The following is a 27,625-nucleotide window of genomic DNA, read 5'->3' as shown; positions in this document are numbered from 1 at the left end:
CAATGTGCAAATGCAGCACCCAGCTCCAGCCGTGTGTCCTAGGCGAATCTGCCGTTGAGGGCTTTTGGGGGCTTCTCCTGCCTCTTGTAGGTTGTGTTCAGCTGGTTGTAAACCACTGCTCACATTAGCTACCATCAATTAGATGCCTACTCTCTACCAACCGCCTCCAGGACCTTCTCATTCACCAGGGCTCCCTTCTCCCATGATCTAGCCGGAAAGCGGGAGCTTCAATGTACAGTGATCATTCAGGTGGGTTAGAAGCTTCTGCCATTCATTGAGCCCCCTCAAGGCACTAACAAGGGATACCCCACACAGTGGCTTTCTCCCAGAGCTCCAGAGAGGAGCCCACCCATTCGGAGTGTGACTTCATTTCCCTGCATATGCACTTCTTAGGGGTCATCTCTCATCCCACCCCTCCAGGGCCCTCCTCTCCTCCCTCGAGGTGATGAGTTCATACATAGGAGGCACTCACACAGGTGCTGCTTCCCCTGGACCAGCCACCAGTCTCCTGTCCAGGGGGCCACTCTCCCTTGCCACGCCCTGCATCTGCAGAACAGCCCATTTGTGAGCATGTACCACCGGCCAAGAGCTAGCTATGAGGGAGGAATTATTGCTACCCTCCTATTACAAATGAGGAAACTGAGGCACAGCTCACGGAAGAGCCAGCAGGCACACCAGGCCATCTGCCTCCAGAGCCACCCGCTAAACCTGCCTCTCATCGGCTTCTGTTCTCCCCAAGAGGCAAGGGGACCCCTAAGCCAATGGCTCTGGGGGCCGTGACAAGTGGGGGCCGCTGAGCTCTGGGAACAGAGATGTGTTGTTTCCAAACCTCACGCGATGGGCCTGTCTCTGTGAAACGCACCGCTCCTGCCTGCACTCTCCCAGCCACTCCCAGCCCTCCCACCCGCCCTCCGGCCTCCTCCTTGCCTTTCCTGGTCCCTTGGCCTGGAGTCTGCCCTACCCTGGGAAGAGGGTATCTGGGACCCAAACAGAGGCAGAACGTTGCTGCCTTTAACCCTTTTCTGAGACCCCAAAATGTAAGTACCCAGGAAGGCTGATGTCATTCTGTAGTTGTTCAAATGAACATTACACCAGCCGTGCTGGGAGCACTCCCAGGCATTGCCAATCCTCACTGTAGCGATGGGAAATTGAGGCTGGGGAGGTCCTCAATGTATCCCCAGACCCCATAGCTGGGGACACAAATGAATCCAGACCTCAGATTCCAAGACCCTCACGCTATAGCTGGGGACACAAATGAATCCAGACCTAAGAGTCCAAGACCCTCACGCTATAGCTGGGGACACGAATGAATCCAGACCTAAGAGTCCAAGACCCTCACGCTTCCCAAGCACCTGCTTCCAGAGCTCCAAGAATTCCCGCCCTGTGTTCCCTCCAGCCCCATGTTCCCCACCTGGGGATGGCAGGGCTGGGGTCCCTGGAGTCACTGGGCATGGGTGGACCCACAGGAACCAGACTGAACACTGAGTTCTGCTCAAATGCGGGCCCAGGAGCCAGCTGGCATGAGCACCCAGAAGTGGCCACAGGGCATGGAGGGACCAGCTGCACCAGTTTCTGATACCACAGGATGGCGAGGTCTCAGCAGGGATCTGCCCTGCGGCCCTCCTCCTTGGTCCCTGGGTCTTGGCTAACATCTGCTGAGCCAGACACAGCTCCCACTTTGGAGGCAATCTGCCCAGGAGGGAGACAGACAGACAGACAGACACATCAATAGGGACCATCCCCTGACACTCCTGATGGCTTTCTCAGCACTGTGGGATCCCCTTCCTCTCTCACCATTACACAGGTGAGGAAGCTGAGCAGGGAGAGGGGCAGGCCACAGACACACAGCAGCCTGGCCGGGGTGGACCCGGGAGGCTCCGAACTCAAGCCTTGGGTCAAGAAGTCATACCCGCTGTGGCAAACCCTTAGCCAGTGTTTATCCAGTGTGGTTCCAGGGCCTCCTGCTCACATTCCCCAGGAGTGTCCTGTTGAGAACCACGTCCAGGGACTCTGCCCTCAGAGGGGCAAGTGCTGTGGAGGGGCAAGAAGCCCAGGATGCACCCCAAGCAGCTGCTCCAGAGGAAGGGCCTGCCCTAGTCCCAACCACCAGCTCCCTGTGTCTGAAAGAAAGAACACAAGACTTCAGAGTCAGGCCCACTGGGTTTCTGAGGCTGTCTTCCCTCCTTCTTGCTGTGTGGCCTGGGGCAAGTTACTCACCCTCTCTGATCCTTGTTTTCCTCAAAGATGATAACAAGAAAAGACAAACAACCCAATTTAAAAATGGGCAGTGGCCTTGGATACAGACATTTCTCCGAATGGTCAGCATGCACAGGAAAGGTTGCTCAACGTGATGAGTCATTAGGGAAATCCAAATCAAAGTCAATGAGACAATGCACACCCACGAGGATGACTGGAATGCAAATGCAAAGTGAGTGTTGGGTGTTGGGAGAGACACACGACCTGCACACACTGCTGGGGGCAGGTGAAGCAGCAGGGCCACCACAGAAAAGCTTGGTGCCGTCTCAACAAATTAAACCTGGAATTATCCTAAGATCTAGCAATTCCACTCCTGGGTGTTTATCAGGGAGCACTGAAAACACACATCCACATGAACACTGGAACACGAATGTTCCCAGCAGGCTTATTCATAATGGCCAAACAATGGAAACACCCCAACCATCCAACCACAGACGAATGGATAAGAAAATGTGGTCCGTTCATACAGTGGAACACATTCAGGCCAGAGAAGGAATGAAGTTTTTGGTTTGTTTTTGTTTTTGTTTTTGTTTTGAGACAGAGTTTCACTCTTGTCGCCCAGGCTGGAGTGCAATGGCGACGATCTCAGCTCACTGCAACCTCCGCCTCCCGGGTTGAAGCAATTCTCCTGCCTCAGCCTCCTCAGTAGCTGGGATTACAGGTGTCTGCCACCAGGCCTGGCTAATATTGTTTTTTTTTTTTTTTTTTTTTTTTTTTTTTTGTAGAGACAGGGTTTCACCATGTTGGTCAGGCTGGTCTTGATCTCCTGACCTCAGGTGATCAGCCTGCCTCAGCCTCCCACAGTGCCGGAATCACAGGCATGAGCCACTGTGCCCAGTCAGAAGGAATGAAGCTCTACTGTGAGCTACAGCCCGGATGAGCCTTGAAAACACTCAGCCAAGTGAAAGAAGCTGAATATAAGTGTACAGTATGATTCCATTTCCATGCGACGTCCAGAACAGGCAGATCCACCACGACAGAAGGTGGACTCATGGTTGCCAGGGACTAGAAGGAGGAGGAATGGGAGTGACTGCTTACTGAGTATAACAAGTTAAAATTAAGAGTTTAATTGAGCAAAAAACGATTCACGAATCAGCTGCTCCTAGAACCAGCACAAGGTCTAGGAATTTATGTCTGCACCGTGATCAGGGAGCATTTATGGAGCCAAAACGGAAAAGAGGGTCAAGACAGCTTGACTGGTTACAGCTCAGCCTTTGCCTTATCTGAACGGTTGGCCACCTGGGACTGGATTGACAGACGCCCAGCTGCTGTGGTTGGCTGAGCTTCACCTATGTGTTACAAGAGCGCCTCCTAAGTCAGGCTTCCATTAGTCACAAACTAAGTTAGGTTGCAGTTCATTAAGAAAGGATTCATGTACAGCGGCATCTTTAGGCTAAATTTCATTTAGTTTGAAAAATAAAAATAGGCCGGGCACAGTGGCTCACACTTGCAATCCCAGCCCTTTGGGAGGCTGAGATGGGAGGATCCCTTGAGCCCAGGAGTTTGAGAGCAGCCTGGGCAACATAGCAAGACTCCATCTCTACAAAAACATTTTAAAATTAGCTAAACATGGTGGCACACATCTGTGGTCTTAGCTACTTGGAGAGGCTGAGGCAGGAGGATCACTTGAGTCCAGGAAGTTGAGGCTGCAGTGAGCTATGATGGTGCCACTGCACTCCAACCTGGGCGACAGGGCGAGATACTATCTCCAAATAAATAAATAAATAAATAATAAAATAAACAATAAAAATAAAGGCCAGGTGTGGTGGCACACACCTGTAATCCCAGTACTTTGGGAGGCCGAGACAGTTGGATCATCTAAGGTCAGGAGTTTGAGGCCAGCCTAGCCAACATGGTGAAACCCCATGTCTACTAAAAATACAAAAATTAGCCAGGAGTGGTGGCATGTGCCTGTAATCCCAGCTACTGAGGAGGCTGAGGCAGGAGAATCTCTTGAACCCTGGAGGCACAGCTTGCAGTGAGGCAAGATCGTGCCACTACACTCCAGCCTGGGTGACAGAGTGAGATCCCATCTCAAAATAAATAAATATATACATAAATAAATAAAATCCTAACCACTCCCAGATGACTAAATGGACCCCCTCTTGGCCAAAGGGACCCCAGAGAAACCTTAAAAAAAAAAACCCTGAGTTCCAGGCCACAGTGGGACCGGAGGTCAGACACACTGCATTATACCCCTCCTTCACTAAATGCCATTACGCTTTCCCTCTTAAGGGTTAAGCAGAAATCAGCCCTTTCGAAAGACTTGCCCTACTGCTGATTCCAACCAACCGCTCAGTGCTGCCCCTCTCTTTTTCAGTTTCAACACAGATTGTCCTTTTTTTGGCGGGGGAGGGGGTCTTGCTCTGTCGCCCAGCCTGGAGTACTGTGGCGCGATCTCGGCTCACTGCAACCTCCACCTCCCGGATTGAAGTGATTCTCCTGCCTCAGCCTCCCGAGTAGCTGCGACTACAGGCGCTCGTCACTACACCCGGCTAATTTTTATATTTTCAGTAGAGATGGGTTTCACCACATTGGCCAGGCTGGTCTTGAACTCCTGACCTCATGATCTGCCCCCCTCCCAAAGTACTGGGATTACAGACTTGAGCCATGTTGCCCAACCCAGCATTCCTTCTTGATAAGAGAGTCCCAATCTTGAAGTGGTTCTGGCTCATCTATGGAGGCTGCACAGAGGCTCTTCCTGTCTTCTGCTTCACCTTCTGACGTGTAGGGCCCTGACTGTAATATTTAAATATTAAGTCTCTACCCCAAAGTCAACATGGGATGCACGTAACATACATGTTAGCTCATGACGAATGCACACACATCTCCGTGAATATTCATAGGTCTTCCTATAGCCTGTTGAATATGTATACTTAGCTAACCTGTTCATCATAAATTCCCTTCCTGGAAATGCCTGCTTCTGGCTCCTGCCAGAGGCTATGCTTCCCAGCCTGCGGTTGGCCAGCCTGCAGGCTGCGACCCTTCATGAGGAAGAAAGCTCTCCGCGCTCAATGTGTGGTCCTGGCAATTCTTCAGCTGACAAGTTGAACAGTTTCTTTTTGGGGTGATGAAAATGTTCTGGACCTAGAGAGTGGTGACGGTTGTATAACATGAATGTACTAAATGCTACTGAACTGTGCACTCTAAAATGGTTAAATTGGTGAAAAGAAGAGGGGTGGTAGTCAACGCTCCGTGTTGAGGGCACCCTGAGCGCAGTGCCTGCCTGGCCCTGGAGAGCGAGAATGTGCGTCCACCTCCCTGGCCTGTTATTTGGGGCTGAAAGCTGGCAAAGGAAAGAGGGAATCCAGGGGCTGGTCTCTGGGCTCCAGTGACCCGACTGGAGGAAGAGGCAGAGGGGTGAGAGGGTGCAGAGAACCAACCCTGGTTTTGCATAAATGAATATGCATCATAGCCACCTCCCACTGAGCAGAAAATGCAAGCTCGACACCTCCCCACCAGCCTCATTAAGTGCAATCAGGCCTGATTCCCTGAGGAGGGGGACAGCCATCACGGCAGGCTTTGTTACAGCCCTGCCACCCACCCATCCACCCTCTCACTCCAGCCCCGAGTTCCCCAGCTGCTCACTAGCCTACTCCATGATCCCGAAGAGTGGGAGACGCCAGCCACGGCTTCAATGCGGAGGAGAAGGAGCCCAGTCTGGTGTCGGGAGCTGCAGGTTTGAATCTCAGCTCCATTATAAATCGCTTGATCCCAGGCGGCCTCAGCCACCCTGAGCCTCAGTTTTTTCATCTGTGCCATTGACATATTTCTATTTCTGCCTAGAATTCCAAATGAACTGACTTAATATTAGCTATTTGCTACCAACCTGCTAAGAGACCTTGGCCAGTGAGCAGGGATGTGTCCCCTCTCAGGGCCTCGGTTTATCCCGCTAGAAGGAATGCACCGGACAAGCTGCCTCCAGTCCTTGCCAATTTCTGGCTCTAAAAGAAGTCTGGTGTGAGATAAACCCACAGAGCTGCTGTGCACCCCTGAGCAGTGCCAGGCGGAACAGAACACCCCTCTCTCTTTCTCCCGGTGCCCCAGACGGTGATAGTCACCTCCCTGCCATGCAGCATCTGTGGCCAAGGTGCATGGACCTACCAAGTGTCCCAACCAGCACATGCCGTGAGAACACAGCCCCACTCCTCCACAGCTTTCCAGGGACTTGCCCCGACCTGGGTGATCCGCCACACCCCACCCCACCTCCAGGCACCATCCCAGCTTCCTTATGCCCTGGCCACATGGGACTCCGGCCGTTTCCAGAATGCACCTCTCTTCAGGCAAGGCTGGCTCCATCATTTTCGAGGCCCAGTGCAAAACCAAAATATGGGACCCCAGCTGTGAACAGAGATGTTGGCCCCCTTCCCACAGGCCCCACCACCTCAGCCCACGGAGGACAGGCCACCCCTGAGCAATGGCCACCCAAGAAGTGACCTGGCTGCCACCCTGGACACAAGGCAGGGCCTGGGGCCCCCACGGGAGGAGAGCAGGCAGCTGAGAACCTGTCCCAGGAGCTGGGGAAGGGACAAAGGAGGCATAGCCCATGAGCCCAGACTCCAAGCCCCAGGACACGATCCACAGTCCCAGCAACTCCACTTACAGAACACCAAGTCCAGGATAAGATGATGAAGAATCTCAAGACGGTGAGCTCAGAGCCTCCGCCCCAGTGGGCCCTTCTGAGCGCGGGGCCCTGTGTGACCACCTGGTTGCAGGCTGTGAAACTGGCCTGTGTTTTCAGGCTGCTGCCTGCCCTGTATCCTCAGCCTGGGAAGCCCTCAGCCCCTACCCGGCCAAACGTCTCTTCCTCTTCCCAGCCTGCACCGCCCGCCCTGGCTCTCTGCAAGGCCAGCTTGTGCAGGGAGCTGGGGTGGAGGGTGTTGGCTCTGGCTGGGAGGGCCCTTCCCGCCTGCCTGTGAACATGTCCTTTACACGGGCTTCCAGGGCCTGTGCTCAGGCCCAGGCAAGGTGGCACAGCTGAAGGGTGGCTGCCTGAGCTGGTGAGGGCCCTGCCTCCGAATCTTCAGGATCCCTGCAGACCTAGGCATGAATCATCAGAGAGCATTCCTCCACTCAACCCAAACTGCCTGGAGCGCCAGTCCCCAGATCTGCCCCTGGTGTCTGAGAGTCACTGTGTTCTGACAGCCAGGGAGACTCGGGGACAGATCTGGCCACCAAAGCCCAACCTATCACCCATCCTTACTTTATTTCCTGCCATCACCAGGTGCAGAGCAGCCCTGAGCTGGTCTGTTCATGTCTCCATAAGCAGATGGCTTGGCTGGGACCTCACAGGGACAGGGAAGGGGGCAGCTGGAGGATGAGGGGCTGCTGGGCCATAGGCCTGAACTCCTGGCAGTCTCAATGGCAGCCGAAGCAGAGTCCTAGACAGCCAGCAAAGGCTCACGGTCAAAGAAGCGATGCAGGAGTTCCCACTTCAGGCTCTGGGCAGGGCCAGGGATTAACCCAGGGATTTCACACACCACAAAGAGCCTCAGACTGGCCTCTTCCCTGCAGCCCTGGCCTCTCCTCTAGGTACCACCTGAGCCACCCACCTAAGTGGCCAGGCTGGGAGCTGGGAGGGGGCTCATAGTCAGTGCGCGCACACCGCGAGCCAAGCTGCGCGGCCCCGTGGAATGTATCACCCATTAGCCTCCAGACAACCCTGTGAGGTAGGTGCCAACACCTCCAGTTTGCAGATGAGAAAACTGAGGATTCCTGAAGCTCAGTCCTGCACGCCCGTGAAAGTGCTGGAAAGCCACTGGGTTGGGGTTCACATGCAGCTCCACTGACTCCAAAGCCCCTACCCCATCCCCCATCCCTCTTCCCTGGCACAGTCCTCCCAGAGGGAAAGCTGGCGAGGCTGAGAGGGTCCACATCTCTCTGCACATTAGACCGTGAGCCCCAGGTCTGCTTTGCCCACTGCTGTGGCCCCAGCCACTGACCCAGGGCCGGGTACACAGTAGGTGCTCAATAAATGTATGTGAAATGAAGAAGAGTGGGTAAGGACCACTCACGTCTCTGTCAGGACCCTGCTTGGGAAGGCCTCCCACGACAAGGATTCCCCCAGGAGGACAATGACCAGGAGACTGGGAGGGGACAGCAGCGAATGGGAGGAGAGGCTAGAGCACACGAGTGACGGAGCCCACTATTCCCGCTGTGAGGTCACACTCAGTGCTGGGGGAAGCAGCTGGATAAGTCCCAGAGACTCATTCACCACAGCATGTATCTTGGGGACACAGATTCACAAACCACAAAGCACCACGCCTGCTTTACAGGAAGCCCAGGAAAGCAACAAGAGTAACGTTTCTTGAGGGTTTACTCTGGGCCAGGCTCTGCCCTTAGCACCTCCCATGGAATGTGACGTCATAAAGCCAGGGTCCCGGGTTTGGGATTTTCAGGTACACATCATGAAAAAGCATCCACTTGTAAGTGCATCTTGAGTTCTTCTTGTTTCAGAAAAGTTTCAAGCCCATCCTAAAAACCCCACCCAGGGAGAAGCTTATCTGCCATTTTCCATGCACGTGATGTATCTAGAAGCGTGATCCGTCACCGCACCTACACTGACCTTACATCCCCATGACCACCGCGCCTGCACTGGCCTTACATCCCCATGACCACCGCGCCTGCACTGACCTTACATCCCCATGACCACCGCGCCTGCACTGACCTTACATCCCCATGACCACCGCGCCTGCACTGACCTTACATCCCCATGACCACCGCGCCTGCACTGACCTTACATCCCCATGACCACCGCGCCTGCACTGACCTTACATTCCCATGACCACCGCACCTGCACTGACCTTACCCCCCATGGCTACCGCGCCTGCACTGACCTTACATCCCCATGACCACCGCGCCTGCACTGACCTTACCCCCCACGGCCACCGCACCTGTACTGACCTTACTCCCCCAGGACCACTGCACCTTACACCCCCATGACCCCATGACCACTGCACCTGCACTGACCTTACCCCCCCACGACTACCGCACCTGCACTGACCTTACACCCCCATGACCACTGCGCCTGCACTGACCTTACCCCCCATGGCCACCGCACCTGTACTGACCTTATCTCCCCACAACCACTGCACCTTACACCCCCATGACCCCATGACCACCACACCTGCACTGACCTTACCCCCCCACGACTACTGCACCTGCACTGACCTTACACCCCCATGACCACCACACCTGCACTGACCTTACACCCCAACAACCACCACACCTGCACTGACCTTACCCCTAACAACCACCACACCTGCACTGACCTTACCCCCCAACAACCACCGCACCTGCACTGACCTTACACCCCCATGACCACAGCACCTGCACTGACCTTACCCCCCATGACCACCACACCTGCACTGACCTTACCCCCAAACGACCACCACACCTGCACTGACCTTAACCCCCCAACAACCACCGCACCTGCACTGACCTTACACCCCCATGACCACCACACCTGCACTGATCTTACACCCCAACAACCACCACACCTGCACTGACCTTACCCCCAAACGACCACCGCACCGGCACTGACCTTACACCCCCATGACCACAGCACCTGCACTGACCTTACCCCCCATGACCACCACACCTGCACTGACCTTACCCCCCAACAACCACCACACCTGCACTGACCTTACCCCCCAACAACCACCACACCTGCACTGACCTTACCCCCAAACGACCACTGCACCGGCACTGACCTTACACCCCAAAAACCACCGCACCTGCACTGACCTTACACCCCAACAACCATCACACCTGCACTGACCTTACCCCCAAACAACCACCGCACCTGCACTGACCTTACCCTCAAACGACCACCGCACCTGCACTGACCTTACACCCCCATGACCACCGCACCTGCACTGACCTTACCCCCCCTACGACCACCTCACCTGCACTGACCTTACACCCCCATGACCACCACACCTGCACTGACCTTACCCCCAAACGACCACCGCACCTGCACTGACCTTACATCCCCATGACCACCGCACCTGCACTGACTTTACCCCCCATGACCACCGCACCTGCACTGACCTTATACCCCAACAACAACCACACCTGCACTGACCTTACCCCCTAACAACCACCACACCTGCACTGACCTTACCCCCAACAACCACCACACCTGCACTGACCTTATCCCCCAACAACCACCACACCTGCACTGACCTTAACCCCCCAACAACCACCGCACCTGCACTGACCTTACACCCCCATGACCACCACACCTGCACTGATCTTATACCCCAACAACCACCACACCTGCACTGACCTTACCCCCAAACGACCACCGCACCGGCACTGACCTTACACCCCCATGACCACCGCACCTGCACTGACCTTACCCCCCATGACCACCACACCTGCACTGACCTTACCCCCCATGACCACCACACCTGCACTGACCTTACACCCCCATGACCACCACACCTGCACTGACCTTACCCCCCAACAACCACCACACCTGCACTGACCTTACCCCCCAACAACCACCACACCTGCACTGACCTTACACCCCCATGACCACCACACCTGCACTGACCTTACCCCCCAACAACCACCACACCTGCACTGACCTTACCCCAAAAAACCACCACACCTGCACTGACCTTACCCCCAAACGACCACTGCACCTGCACTGACCTTACACCCCAACAACCACCGCACCAGCACTGACCTTACACCCCAACAACCATCACACCTGCACTGACCTTACCCCCAACCACCGCACCTGCACTGACCTTACCCCCAAACGACCACCGCACCTGCACTGACCTTACACCCCCATGACCACCGCACCTGCACTGACCTTACCCCCCCTATGACCACCTCACCTGCACTGACCTTACACCCCCATGACCACCACACCTGCACTGACCTTACCCCCAAACGACCACCGCACCTGCACTGACCTTACATCCCCATGACCACCGCACCTGCACTGACCTTACCCCCCATGACCACCGCACCTGCACTGACCTTACCCCCAAACGACCACCGCACCTGCACTGACCTTACCCCCCCACGACCACTGCACCTGCACTGACCTTACACCCCAACAACCACCGCACCTGCACTGACCTTACACCCCAACAACCATCACACCTGCACTGACCTTACCCCCAAATGGCCACCGCACCTGCACTGACCTTATACCCCAACAACCACCGCACCTGCACTGACCTTACCCCCCATGACCACCGCACCTGCACTGACCTTACCCCCCACGACCACCGCACCTGCACTGACCTTACACCCCCATGACCACCGCACCTGCACTGACCTTACACCCCCATGACCGCCACACCTGCACTGACCTTACACCCCCATGACCACCATGTCTGCACTGACCTTACCCCCCATGACCACCATGTCTGCACTGACCTTACCCCCCCATGACCACCGCACCTGCACTGACCTTACACCCCCATGACCACCGCACCTGCACTGACCTTACGCCCCCATGACCACCATGTCTGCACTGACCTTACCCCCCCATGACCACCGCACCTGCACTGACCTTACACCCCCATGACCACCGCACCTGCACTGACCTTATACCCCCATGACCACCACACCTGCACTGACCTTACCCCTCCATGACCACTGCGCCTACACTGACCTTACCCCCCCAACAACCACCGCACCTGTACTGACCTTACATCCCCACGACCACCGCGCCTGCACTGACCCTACCCCCTCCATGAGATGGCTCTGCCCAGCAGCCCCGTGAAACCCTGGTATCCCTTCTGCCCGGGAGGCGCTGCTTTGGGGACCATCCCTGGTGTCCTCCTTACTTGCTGCAAGTCCTACAATCCCCTTGTTAAGCCCTCCTTGGCTGTGGTCACTGGACACTCACCCACCACAGAATTGAACCTGCCCACTGTGAGGGTAACAACATGACAGCAGGGTGTGACTCTGAGCTGGACTGCTGGGCTACAGCCCTGGCCCCCCACAACAGGCTGTGTTTTTGGGAAACAACTTCTCTCAGCCTCAGATTCCTCCTCTGCCAGATGGGCACTGCCCCATCCCCTACCTCCTAGGCCACCATGAGATTTGTACCCACTGAACATACAAAGCTCTCAGAACAGTGGCTGCAACCCCTGCAAACGGCCGTCCCAACTAAACCCCGAAGCAAAACGCAAGGCGGCTCCTGCCATCTGGCCCTTTCTACGGGCGCATAGGGTGGTTCTCAACCAGGCTGCTGTCGCCTGTCAGTGATGCCCCAAATGTTCACCAACAGGAGGGACGCATTCCTGCTTCTTAAGTGCTGCTGCGGGTCACTGTGCTCTGGGGTCTCAAAATGGGTGTGGTGGGAAGGAGCCTGCTCTGAGTGACAGGGACCACAGAGCCAGCTTGGCACCCCCAAGAAAGATCACCCCTCCCAGGGCCGGGAGCTGTGCCTGGTGGCACCAAAGGCAGCAAGGGCAGGTGGGGTTCCACTCACACGGCGCCACCCGGGAGGCGTCCCACCCTGAGACAGCCTGAGCCCCTCTCCGGGGCAGTGTCCTCTGAGGCCTCTCAGCCCCTTGAGGAACCCCCCACCAAGGCTCATGTTCTGAGAGTAAAGACAGCAGTGAGGAGGGGCTGAGGCAGCCTGCAGGGGCCCAAAGGTACTGTGCAGCTTCACAGAGGAGAGGACGTCAGAGCCAACCTGGGACGGCAAAGGCCATCTGGCAAGAGCAAAAGACCGAGGTACAGGAAGACCACCAAGTGTGCCCAAACCGAAAGGAAGGGCATCCAGGAGAGGGCGGCTGACTCACATCTACAACTGCCAGGAAACAAACGGTCCCTGGTCACCCAGATAACAAGGGACTTGAAGGAGCAAAGCGGGAATGAGCAGAATCATGTCTGGGTTTCTTTCCCTTTTTCCATTTTTTTCTTTTTTTTTTTTTTTTTTTTTTGGCTAACATTTATTGAGCACCTAAATGTCCAGGTTTCACGACTTTCACCAAAAGATCCTGCAGGCTGTTTGCAGAGCAGGTGCTCTGTGAACCCCAGCTCTTCCTCAGCTGCTGTTATTATTACCATTATTAGGGGGCAGTTATGTTTCCAACATACGTCCACTTAGGGTAAAGCCCAGAGTCTCCCCACCTCGTCACTCGGTCCCCAGCGTTCTCCAAAGAAGGCTGATGAGCGAGCTGTCGTTAAAATGGGGCAAGTGAAGAGGTTTAGGTAGCAGAGCCAGTGGCCCAGGTCTGGAGCAGGTGGCAGCTGGCAGATACCGGATGCCCCATCCTGCCCGTATTCACAGGGGCCTTCTCAGCTCTCATTCCCCGAGGCTGCACGTGATAGAACCCACTCAGCATGGATTCCATTTTCCGGAGTGTAAATCATTCTTTGAGGATGCAGTGCTTTGCAAAGGGCAGGGGTCTGACCCTGTGACATTGTCGGGAAGGTTTAGCCATCAAGGGCTGCATCACCAGGTCACCCTCTCCCCCATCACCACAGGTTCCCTCCAATAACACCAACTTGTCCTCTCTAACCCGAACACAGCACTTTACAGATGGCCCGGCCATGGCAAGTGCGATCTATGGTATTGATGGCCCGGCCATGGCAAGTGCGATCTATGGTCCTGATGACTGCCTTGGTTATGATCTTCATCCCCAGCCCATAGAAGAGGCTGCGAAGGCTCAGAAAGGGTGAGGGCTTTGTCCAGGGCTGCCAGCAAAGTCAGAGCTGGAGAGGAAGCCATGTTTCCCAATGCCCAGGCTGGGGCTCTCACAGCGTTGAGCAGCCTCGACCTTGCTGGGAAATCATTCCTGCTCATCCCAGACCAGACTGGGACACCCCCAACCCCCATTTTGGGCCAGGCCTTCCAAACACAGAAACAAAAGGGCAGAACTCATGGGCAGCAGAATCTCCAGAATCCAGCTGTCTGGGGAGGTGCAGGCTCATTTCCACTAGAAAAGGGGGATTTGCCTTCTCTGCAATGCGCATTCCACTGTGCGTGTTTAAAGACATTCCCCAGAAAAATTAAAAACAAGGAACAGAAATGTCCAAGGATCACAGTGTCCAGTCCCTGGCTTAGAAGATGAAGCAGTGTCTGAAGGCGCCTGTTCTTCCCAAATTAAGCCAGCAGCCGCCATCTGGATCACTGCGGCTGCCTCCTCCGCTGCCACCGCCATCACACACATGGCCCCTGCTCCCTGTTCCTCACATTGCCAGCCAACATTCTGAGTCAAGGCCCAAGGCAGCAGCACCAGGGGGCCAGGTGTCTGTGCCCTAGCTGCAAGGGAGGCTGGGAGACACGTCCCCAGCATTGTCGCTCTATTCATAGAGTGGGAGGTGAGCTCAACTCAGGTACCGCACTTCACAGTTTACACAGCACGGTGAAGCCCACGCTCTGCCCTCAGCATGGTGCAGGGAGGCAGGGGTAAGTAAGCAGGAGGATGAGAGACAGCTCTGGTCATGAGTTAATGACACAGAATCCGGAAAGGCTGGGCTTGCAAACGTGACTTTAGAAAGCTTTCTATTTCTAAAAGGTGGATGCTATTGAAGAATTCACAATCATTTCAGGCTGTAAATGAAAGTCATCATAAGAACACATGCCTGAGACCCAGAAGAGAACACTGCAGGAGTAAAAACAAACAGCCTATGTCATACAGGTTGGTCACCGCCAAATCCTCTTAGGCTCACGAGCATAAGCTTTGAACAGGATTCTAAACTGCAGGGCCTCCACGCCTCCCTCAAACAGGGCCATAAAACGAACCAGCAAAGGTCTCTCCAGCAGAGAAGGGAGTCCTCTCGGTAACTCCTCACAAAGACCTGTCCTCCTGCCCCAGAGAAAGGTACCCCGGCACAGGCAGAACAACTGTGGGGTGCCGGGGCCTTGTACCCACGCCTCCGATACCAGCCATCCAGGGCCCGGCACCCCACGGCGGGCACTGGGCCTAAAGAAACATACTGTTTTATGTCGTTAATACTGAGACGCACAGCTACTTAAGGCTGCCTGGGGACCGTAAGTCTGCAGTTGACATTGCCGTCCAAATGCAGTACTGCAGACTTGAAGACTCTCTAAAGATGTCGTTTGTGCCTTCAGTAAGAGTGGAAACCCAAGATGGCAGCACATTATTTACAACCGAGCACACCTGGAAACGCTCTCGCGCCCAACACAGGAAATTGGTTCAAAAATGAGGATCTACCTACAGGCCTGTTGACCTGGGTGGCCGTTACAAAGCAGGCTGCTCAGTGAAAAGGTATGTGTGAACACGCCTCCAATACATGCACACACCAACATACAGCAACACACACACACATCCCAACACACACACACTCCAACACACATACCCCAAACACACACCCCAATACACACACCCCAACACACACACATCAACATACAGCAAAACACACACACATCCCAACACACACACACTCCAACACACATACCCCAAACACACACCCCAATACACACACCCCAACACACACACATCAACATACAGCAAAACACACACACATCCCAACACACACACACTCCAACACACATACCCCAATACACACACCCCAACACACACACATCAACATACAGCAAAACACACACACATCCCAACACACACACACTCCAACACACATACCCCAATACACACACCCCAACACGCACACACCAACATACAGCAAAACACACACACATCCCAACACACACACTCCAACACACATACCCCAAACACACACACCCCAACACACACACCCCAACACACACACATCAACATACAGCAAAACACACACACATCCCAACACACACACACTCCAACACACATACCCCAATACACACACCCCAACACACACACCCCAACACATACACATCAACATACAGCAAAACACACACACATCCCAACACACACACACTCCAACACGCACACACCAACATACAGCAAAACACACACACATCCCAACACACACACACACCCCAACACACATACCCCAAACACACACACCCCAACATGCACACACCAACATACAGCAAAACACACACACCCCAACACACATACCCCAAACACACACACCCCAACACACACACACTCCAACACACATACCCCAAACACACACCCCAATACACACACCCCAACACACACACATCAACATACAGCAAAACACACACACATCCCAACACACACACACTCCAACACACATACCCCAATACACACACCCCAATACACACACCCCAACACGCACACACCAACATACAGCAAAACACACACACATCCCAACACACACACACTCCAACACACATACCCCAATACACACACCCCAACACACACACCCCAACACATACACATCAACATACAGCAAAACACACACATATCCCAACACACACACACTCCAACACACATACCCCAATACACACACCCCAACACGCACACACCAACATACAGCAAAACACACACACATCCCAACACACACACTCCAACACACATACCCCAAACACACACACCCCAACACACACACCCCAACACACACACATCAACATACAGCAAAACACACACACATCCCAACACACACACACTCCAACACACATACCCCAATACACACACCCCAACACACACACCCCAACACATACACATCAACATACAGCAAAACACACACACATCCCAACACACACACACACCCCAACACACATACCCCAAACACACACACCCCAACATGCACACACCAACATACAGCAAAACACACACACCCCAACACACATACCCCAAACACACACACCCCAATACACACACACCCCAACATGCACACATCAACATACAGCAAAACATACACATCCCAACACACACACACCAATGAGCACACCACACAGCAACACATACACCTCAACACACACACCCCAACACTCATACCCCAAACACACACACACCAATACACACACCCCAACACGCACACATCAACATACAGCAAAACATACACATATCCCAACACACACACACCAATGAGCACACCAACAGCAACACATACACCCCAGCACACATACCCCAAGCACACACCCCAACATGCCTACCCCAAACACACACACACCAATACACACACCCTAACACGCACACATCAACATACAGCAAAACATACACATATCCCAACACACACACACCAATATGCACACCAACAGCAACACACACACACCCCGCAACACACATACCCCAAACACACACACACCCCAATACACACACATCCCAGCACATATACCCCAAACACACACACACACCCCAACACATACACACATCAACAAGCACACACCAACACACACATCAACATACACACCAACACATCAACATACACATCAACACATACACTAACACACACACTTACATACACACACACCAACACACACACATCAACACATACAGATATCAACAAACACACCCCAACACATACACACATCAACAAGCACACACCAACACACACATCAACATACACACCAACACATCAACATACACATCAACACATACACTAACACACACACTTACATACACACACACCAACACACACACAACACATACAGATATCAACAAACACACACCAACACACACAAACACAATAAGCACACCACACAGCAACACACACACATACCCCAACACACATACCCCAAACACACACACACCCCAATACATATACATATCAGCACACAAACCAACACACACATCACACATCAACACATATGCTAACACACACCAACATACACACACACCAACACACACACACAACACACACACCAACACATACACATATCAACAAACACACATCAACACACACACCCTAACACACATACTCCAACACACATACCAACACATCCAGCACACATACATCAACAAACACATCAATACACACACCCCAACATACATACCCCACCATACAAACACATCAACACATACAACACACACATCCTAAACACACACATCAGCACACACATATCAACATACACATATCAACACACACACTCCCAAACAGATACACACCAACATACACCCCCCAACACGCACAGCCCGCACACTCCCTCGGGTGCCTTCCTGCACCCTGTACTTCCCGGTGACAACCCCATCTCCCCATGGCTGCCCTGTTTTCTCACGACACTCGCACCCCGTCGGGATCTAGTTAACAGATTGACTCTGTCTGTCTGGGTCTGCTGCTCAGTGTGAGCCTCGAGGGTCATCGTCCACTTGACCACTGCTGCGACCCCAGGGGCCGGCCTAGCGCTGGCCACGGCGGGCACTCAACACTGTTGGCCCAATGAGGAAACAATGCTCCTGGCCCCTGCCCCAGCTGCCTGACAAAGTGACCCTGCCACAGTCCACAAGGAGGTGGCACAAGAGGGGGGCCTCACCCATCGGCCCAGGAGATAGAGGCGGCGATGGGGGCTGGCGGGGTAGGGTCAGGGCCCAGGCGGCAGGAGCCAGGGTTGGGGGCCCAGGGGCCAAAGCAGGGGAGGGGCCAGATCCCAGCACGGTGGGGTCGGCTTCCCGCTGTCAGGCTGGCGCTGTGTTGGGCGCCTGCGACCCACAGCCCATGACCCCAAGCTCACCGGCGCTGCTGCCCGGCTATGAGAACGGGCTTCTTACCGGAAACTTCCATCAGCTGAGGTGGCCTCAACGTGTCCGCCTCACGCATCCTGAGAGAGGTGACTAACACAGGTCATTTCAAAAAAGGTCTTCTTTCTATTTTACTTCTATAATCAGAAAAAAAAACTACAGTTGAGCAATAAAAGAGCCTTGGGGCATGCATGCCGCCACACATCACATGCAACGCGAGCACCGCCACCCACGGCCACCCTGGCCGATGCCCAGCGCAGCTCCAGCCAGCCCTGGGCCGGAGTTGGAAACGCCTCCCTCCTCCCGGCTGCGGGAGCCACCTGAGCCTCAGCTTCCAAATCTGTGAAATGGGGACAACACACCACCTTCCCCTCGGGCTATTTTGGCCCCAAGTGGGGTGACTCCTCCCCATCTCCCCTCTATCATTTGTCTTCAAACTTCACCCCTCAGCAGCTATTTCCCCACAGCCTACGAAATCCCTCACTGGGGATTCCAGGTCACCCCCCACTTAAAAACATGGAACTGGAAGCCCCTCCCCACCCCGCACAGGCCCACAGCCCACTCCAGCACAGGGGCAGCTTTTCTTGGCCAACTTCTGAGCCTGTGCACGAGAGTACAAGGCTACTGAGGTCCCACTGCGGCTCAGCTGAACTATTGCCACCTCCAGGAAGCCTTCCCTGATGCCCTGTGGCAGGGACAACACCCCACACTGCAGTCCACTGAACTAATACTTACCTTGAGGTTGCTTGGCTGCCTTTATCACAGTGTTAGCCCTGCACCACCCCCACCCCTGACAGCTTCTTTCCCGCTCCTTCCATAGCATCTGACCATCATCTTTTCCCCACCTCACTCTGTGTAGCTTGAGGAAGAGATGAGGGTTCGGTAAATTATCAACAGACACTGAAGGAGAGCCTCTAAGCCTCAAGGTGAAGGATAGGAACTATAAGCCCAGGATTATGAAAGGAAGCATCGCTGTCTCAGGGGCACATATAGGTTTATGGGTAACTTCAAAGAAGGTAAGATATTTAGAGACGACTCTGAGTTGAACAGATTTCAACAACCAGCATGCACAGCGCACTTTCCTAACTATGTAAAGAACTCTTACAAATAAACAAGAAGACAAGATGAAAAGCTCAGTAGAAAAGTGAGAAAAGGAGACTCACAAGTCATTCACATAAAAAGAAATACACACAAAGAAAGAAAAAGAAATAATTCTTTAATTCATATAAGAAAAAAGGCAAGTGAAAAAAGGTGTGTCCACTCTCATCATTTTAAAAGAATGTGAATTAAACCAGAAATGTTGCACTTTTCAAATATGGCAGTGACCCAAAAAAAAGGTCCTGCAGCCCATTCCCCGCAAGAGTGATATCACTGTGGGAAGCCCCTCCTGTGCAGGGTGGGTGGGGTGGAGAAGGGGTCACCTCCACAGGGGGCAATTTGACAATGTGAGGCTTCTCAATGCACAGGCCTCTTGTCTTCTAGGGATTCAGGTGTAAATCTCACTCTTGTGTCAAGAACAATCATTTCCAGTGTTGTTTGTAATGGCAAGTATTGGTAAACGACGTACATGGACATCAGCATGGACCTGGGGAAATAAGACATGGCCACCTATCAGTGGATGCTAAGCAACTGTTGAACAGGATGAGGCATTTCTATGTGTGTGTGCCAATATTGAAAGATATCAGGTCGGGCACGGTGGCTCACACCTGTAATCCCAGCACTTTCGGAGGCTGAGGTGGGCAGATCACCTGAGGTCAGCCTGGCCAACATGGTGAAACCCTGTCTCTACTAAAAATATAAAAATTAGTCAGGCATGGCGGAGGGCACCTGTAGACCTGTAGTCCCAGCTACCCAGGAGGCTGAGGCAAGAGAATCACTTGAACCCAGGAGATGGAGCTTGCAGTGAGCTGAGATCGCTCCACTGCACTCCAGCCTGGGCAACACAGCGAGACTCCCTCTCAAAAAAAAAAAAAAAAGGAAGAATGACATCAAAGGGGAAAAAATCAAGGTGCAGAATAGCATGGAGGTCTAAAAACAAAGGACACACGTAAATGCTCATCAGTGCAGAGGAATGTCCGGAGGATGCACAGGCAGTTACGTGGGGAATGGCTCTGGGGTTGAAGGAAAAAGAGAGTGTACCTTTCAGTTCACCTCCTCTGTTCGGTTCAACCATTAATATTTACACACCATCTAAAACTTTGTTTTCAGTGGCATGGCAATTTACAGATTAACCCTTTCCGTAAATATTATTCAGCCCGAAAAAAAGAATAAAATTCTGACACATGCTACAATGTAGACGAACCTTGAAAATATTATGCTAAAGAAAATAAACCAGTGGCAAAAGGACAAATACTGTGTGATTCCACTTATATGACGTCCTGGAGGAGTCAAATTCATAGAGACAGGAAGTGAAATGGGGGTTACCAGGGCTGGGGTTACGGAGAGTTGGTGTTAATGGGTACAAAGAAAAAGCTCTGGCGACGGGTTGTGGAGATGGTTGCACAACAATGGGGATGTACCGGATGCCACTGAATTAGACATCGAAAATGCTTAAAATGATTAGTTTTGTGTTATGTATATTTCAGCATATTAAAAACAATCCAAAAAAAAGTTCTGCATTGATCATTCCATTTAATCTTCCCGGGGGTCACTGAGGCGGGCCCCCCTACAAGTGGAATGACTTGTCTCAGGTCCCACGGCTGGGATGTCAGATTTGGGAATCAAATCCAGATTCCCCTCTTCCTGGCTCTTTACCCCACCCCACGGCCACTTCCTCGGGGTAGAGATATCAGCATGGAGAGGTGCCCGCCGCCCATCTGCCAAGTTCCACCAACACACAGGTGCATCGAGCCAAGTTCATCGCCCCCGGCGACAGGAGCGTTTCAGAGCAAAACGGAAACATACAAGGATGATTTAACAATCTGTGTTATGATGGCACTAAACACACCCAGTGGTAGGAAGGCAACAAAACCACCTGCTATTTTCACTAGGCAAAGAAAAAGGAGATGAGGTCATGTCATCTTCCAAACGCCAATAACACGGCAAATGAAATTGTAAAATAAAACCTCAAGTCATCCACTGTGGCGGCAGATGCTCCCTTGGCCGAAGGGGCTCGGGGTTCAGCCTTGGAGCGGTGGCACCACCCACACCACGTGCTACGTGCGTGAAAGAGCCGGCCGCGAATGCAGTCTGTCCCTCTAACTTGTTCTCGTTACAAAGGCAGCAGACGCGAGGAGCTGGCCGCTCTCCCGCACCGTCGTGAAATGTCCTCCCCACCCTGCTGCTTGAGCTACTCGTGGGCAGGGACCTTGTCAGTGTATCACTGCTGTTTCCCGGTACCCGCTCAGAGCAGGTGCTCCACAAATATTGAGCCCGTTACACAGTGAGTGATTTATTATACAGCTCAAACCTACTTCTGACTTTCCATCAGGAAGGGCTGGATTGCTTCCCCCTAAAATCTGCATGTGCGGTCTTCACCCCTAGAACCTCAGGATGTGACTTTATTTGGAAATAGGGTAGTTGCAGACGAAATGCATTGAGATGGCATCATAAAGCTGAGTCCCTAATCCAACATGCCTGATGTCCTTCCAAAAAAGAAGAGAGAGAGGGCGGAAATGTGGACACACAGACAGGCACACACAGGGAGAGTGCTGTGGGAGGATGGAGGCTGAGGTTGGGATGAGGCTTCCACAAGCCAGGGAGCAGCAAAGTTGCGAGCAAAGCACCAGAAGCCAGGAGAAGAGGCTGGGACAGATTCCCCCCATAGCCCTCAGAGGGCACCAACCCTGCCGACACTGTGACCTTGGACTTCTGGCCTCCAGAACTGGGGACAATACATTTCTGTCGTCTTGAACCAGCCAGTCTGTGGACTTCGCTCTGGCAGCCACAGGGGACTCACACGTGTACTATGTGGTGCTTCACCAGTCTCTCTCCCAAGTCTAGCGTAACCTCCAGACTATTTCAATGACTGAGCTTTATAATATGTTGTAACAACACGGAGGACGATTCCTGACACCGCTTTCCTTCTCTCCTTTAAAAAAAAAAAATTAAAAATCTACCATTCTGAAAGTTCTTCTCAAACCCAGATTACAGAAGCACCTGCCGACTGGGCAGTGGTCAAGGGGGACAAGTGTGCAGGGAAATGGAAGAATCAGATCCGGGGTTTGCTGAGTGTCCCTGCAGGCAAAAGTTGCGCTAGGCATTCCTGATTACTCTCGCTTAGCCTCACCACAACCTTGTGGGCGATACAGGAGTCTCCCCATTTGACAAGTGAGGTCACCAAGGCACAGGAACTAGATCTCTCCAAGGGCGTGCAGCTGTGTAGGTAGAGAAATCTGGGTCCTAACCACCGTGCCACCCTGTTCCACTAGAGAAGGCAGAAACTGGCCACGTGGCCACCTGCCCCAGGCCCATGGGGACCCTGCAGATAGCCCTGTCTTGCTTTATCGCCTGGCTCCAGTGACACCAAGCTTCTCACTTTAAAGCATACGCAGTCTTTAATCACAGCTTTATTGAGGCATGAACCACGTACTATACACTTTACTTTTCAAAGTCTACAATTCAGTAGTTTTAGTATATCCACAGAGCTGTGCAGTGCTCACCATGATTTACTTTTAAAATATTTCATCACCCCAAAAAGAAACCACATGTTCATTAGTGGTCATTCTCCAAGCCCCTAACCCCTGGTAACCACTAATCTGCTTTTTGTCTCTATGAATTTTCTGATTATGAACATTTTCTATAAATGGAATCATACACTATGTGGTCTTTTGTGTGTAGCTTCTTTCACTTAACATGATGTGTTCAAGGTTCAGTGACACTGTAGTGTGTGGCAGGGCTTCCTTCCTTTTCAGGACTGTATAATACTCCACTGTACGGATAGACCACATTTTGTTTACCCATTCATCAGGTGATGGACATTTGGGTTGTTTTCATTTTTGGCTACTATGAATAGTGCCACCATGAACATTCGTGTGTACCTTTTTGTATGGATGGATGTCTTCAATTCTCTTGGGTAGATGCCTAGGAGTAGAACTGCTGGGTCATGAGATAAATCTATGTTTAACCTTTTGAGGAACTGCCCAGCTACTTTCCAAAGTGGCTACACCATTTCATGTTCCCACCACAGGGCATGAGGGCTCCACACACGTGGTTTCTGCATGAAGATGGATGTGCTCGGATTGGCCTCTCCTTGCGCATCAGGGAGAGACTGATGGGGATACATGGAAAGGAAGCAAAAATCTCCATTTGGGCTTCCCAGCCTCTGTCAGTTAGGAGCTGTGTTAGAAAGCTAGGAAGAAATGTAGTGTTTTTCTCTTTTATAAAATAAAGCCAGAGACTGGCAACCTAGCACTGGAGCAGAACTCTGTGTTGTGGTTAAGGCTCCAGGTCCCTTCTGTCTATCTGCTTCTTCATCCTTAGCCTAGGGTGTCCTCAGGTCACTTCATGATTACAAAATGGCTGCCATTGCTCCAGCCATCACATTCCAGACAAGAAGAAAACAAGGGAAAGTGCAGGTGCCAGCTGAGTCATTCTCTGTGGAGGATCTTTCCCAAAAGCCCCACCCAGTGATCTCAGCTTATGTCCCATTGGTTAGAACTGGGTCCCATGATCACCTCTGCTGAATTACAGACCTGGGAATATGAATTTCAGTCACGCACACAGCCCCCTGATTTAAGTCAGGGCTGTTAGCCAGAAATCCAGGAATAATGGATATTGGGAAGGCAACCAGCATTGTCCTATGCTCCATTCTCCAAAATAGCTGCCACCTGAGGGTTGCAGCATTCGGGAGTTGCTGGAATAAGATAGATTAATTAATTAATATCTGTTTCTCTCTGCCTGCTGTCCATCACGTAGGTTCCCTGTCACACAGGAGCGCTGGAGCAGAGGTGGACAGAGTGGTCAGATCCTCAAAAACCCTGCCCTGACCAGATCAGACCCTCACAAGGGACCATGAGTCATTTTTTCTGTTTGTTTGTTTGTTTGTTTGTTTGTTGAGACAGAGTCTCACTCTGTCACCCTGGCTGGAGTGCAGTGGCGCGATCTCAGCTCACTGCAATCTCCGCCTCCCAAAGCAATTCTCGTGCCTCAGCCTCCAGAGTAGCTGGGATTACAGACACCCGCCACCACACCCAGCTAATTTGTGTATTTTTAGTAGAGTTGGCCAGGCTGGTCTCAAACTCCTAGCCTCAAGTGATCCGCCCACCTCGGCCTCCCAAAGGGCTGGAATTACAGGCGTGAGCCACTGTGCCCAGCCATGTGAGTCATTTTCTAACTTTAAAAAAAGGGAGGAGGGGAACCAAGTGGAATCCCTGAGAAGGCAGTAAACTGCTGACTGAGCTACTGATTCCCTCACCACATAGGTGCCATCATCTAACAAATATTTCTCGAAGACCTAGCATGGGCTAAGCTGCCAGGTGCTTTAAGGGATTCACGACAAATTGTTCACAGCTCCTGTCCTTTATCCAGGAGCTAAGTCAAATGCACTTGTGAGAATGATAAAAGACCACAGTACCCTCCAAAAGGGGCAGTGACATTCTACAGAGCTCAGGGAACAGTGTGCTCACTTCCACCCACCACATGAACAAACTGAAGCCCAGAGAGGTGCTGTGACTGTCCCTGGTCGTCCAGCAGTAACCCCTGGAGATCTTCACTAAACAAGGCACGCCGCAGACAGAGGCCACACTGTAGGTAGAGGCCAGTCCTATGCCTCGTGGATGCTCCCCCAAACCTCACGATCATCTTCGAAAAGATTAATAAAGTAAACAAACCTCCAGCAACATTAACTAAGGAAGAATGAATTTGACAGGACAGAACACATTACAGAGATTTAAAAGATAACGCGAGAATGGCTGGGCGTGGTGGCTCACGCCTGTATCCCAGCACTTTGGGAGGCCAAAGTGGGCGAATCACCTGAAGTCAGGAGTTCAAGACCAGCCTGGCCAACATGGCGAAACCCCGTCTCTCCTAAAACTACAAAAAATTAGCCAGGCGTGGTGGCGGGTACCTGTACCCAGCTACTAGGGAGGCTGAGGCAGGGAGAATTGCTTGAACCTGGGAGGCAAATGTTGCAGTGAGCCAAGATCACACCACTGAACTCCCCCTGGGTGACAGGGCAAGACTCTGTCTCAAAGAAAAAGAAAAAGAAAAAAGATAATGCTAGATTATTGTGAAAACTTAGAAGAAACAGATAAATTTCTAGAAAAACACAGCTCACCAACACTGACACGAGAAGAAATAGAGAACCAGACTTTGTGCTTCCACCGTAAAGTTTCAGTGAAAAAGCCACAACTTTAGATATTTGCCATCGGTATGAACTCAGGATTCATGTGCAGAATATATTAGAAGGAAAAAAATGTTGTAATCCGTTTTTGGAAAACAACCCAACAGGAAGAAAAGCAGGGAGGGTCTGCGTTCCAAAGAGCAGAGACGTGTGCGGCCGGCAGAGCGGACTCAGGGAGGGGCCGCCCAGACACCCCACAAGGAGGGATCTTTGCCGCAGCAGGCGGGGTGCTGTCAGGAGACACCTGCAGAGTGGCTCGCCTCCTGTGACTGGGCAAGCGTGAAGAAGCAGCCATCTGGGCCCAAGGCAGGATGGCGTGGACGCACCACCGCAGCCCCTCAGCCGCTCACAGTCAGCCACAGCTGTCACTGGACTGCAACTCGGCTCAGCTTTCCCTCTGCCCAATCCTGCTGCCTTCCCTCACCAATCAGGCGTGGACCCCAAGAGCACCTCCTAATCAACACCCCACACACTGAATTCCAGCTCAGCCTCTGCCTCCTACGGGTCAACCACGGTGGCCAATAAACACAGTCACCAAAGAAAACAACAATGGTAACGGTTTAAAAAAACTCAACAAATACCAGGCCAGGCGTGGTGCTTCACACCTGTAATCCCAGTACTTTGGGAGGCCGAGGCGGGCGGATCATGAGGTCAGGAGTTCGAGACCAGCCTGACCAACCTGGCCAAACCCCTTCTCTACTAAAAATACAAAAATTAGCTGGGCATGGTGGTGGGTGCCTATAATCCCAGCTACTCAGGAGGCTGAGGCAGGAGAATCGCTTGAACCAGGGAGGCAGAGGTTGCAGTGAGCTGAGATCGCACCACTGCACTCCAGCCTGGGCGACAAAGCAAGACTCCGTCTCAAAACAAAACAAACAAACAAACAAACAAAAAACAAATATCAGTTCTTGGAAAAGGCACAGAGCTGGAGGGCCACTTTGCAGAACAGTTTGAAAGGACCTGGTAAAGCTGAACAGACATGTGTTCTCTGGGCCGCTGAGTCTGCCCCTGGGCATCTGCCCTACAGAAATTCCTGAAATACCAAAAAGAAGCAGCCACCCAACATCCGTCAGCAGTGAAACAGGTACACAACCGTGACATATTTACAAAATGAAATGCCACAGAGCAGGGAAATGAGCGACCTTCAGCAGCACATGGCATCATGTGAGAAACCTTCATAAAGAGGCCGGGTGTGGTGGCTCACACCTGTAATCCCAGCACTTTGGGAGGCCGAGGCGGGAGGATCGCTTGAGATCAGAAGTTTGAGACCATCCTGGGCAACACAGTGAGACCCCTTCTCTACTGAAAATTTTGTTTTAATTAGCTGAGCATGGTGGTGTGCACCAGGAGTCCCAGCTATTCAGGAGGCTGAGTTGGGAAGATCACCTGAGCCCAGCAGGTCGAGGCTGCAGTGAGCCATGGTCATGCCACTGCACTCCAGCCTGGGTGGCAGAGAGAAACACAGAGAAAGAAAGAACGAAAGAACGAAAGAACGAAAGAACGAAAGAAAGAAAGAAAGAAAGAGAGAGAGAGAGAAGGAAGGAAGGAAGGAAGG

The 27,625-nt window shown here is 52.5% G+C and overlaps 1 protein-coding gene across 8 annotated transcripts in view; it reads right to left on the bottom strand.

Moving 5' to 3' along the window:
* PPP2R2C (protein phosphatase 2 regulatory subunit Bgamma) overlaps positions 1 to 27,625 on the bottom strand; it is a 249,819-nt gene that overhangs the window by 199,541 nt on the left and 22,653 nt on the right. For 5 of the 8 annotated variants that reach the window (XM_074039398.1, XM_045392097.3, XM_005554440.5 and 2 more), the window contains one exon: positions 18,819 to 18,925. The exons of the other annotated variants lie outside the window; for them this stretch is intronic. In XM_074039398.1, the coding sequence (XP_073895499.1) occupies positions 18,819 to 18,867 (49 nt within the window). In that variant the 5' untranslated portion in view covers positions 18,868 to 18,925. The remainder of the gene's footprint in view (positions 1 to 18,818; positions 18,926 to 27,625) is intronic. 8 annotated transcript variants of the gene reach the window in all.

The sequence above is a fragment of the Macaca fascicularis genome, chromosome 5 (genome assembly GCF_037993035.2).
Source record: "Macaca fascicularis isolate 582-1 chromosome 5, T2T-MFA8v1.1".
NCBI classification, from domain to species: Eukaryota; Metazoa; Chordata; class Mammalia; order Primates; family Cercopithecidae; genus Macaca; species Macaca fascicularis.
The sequence above is the reverse complement of the archived record's forward strand: the minus strand, read 5'-3'. Positions and strand labels throughout refer to the sequence as shown.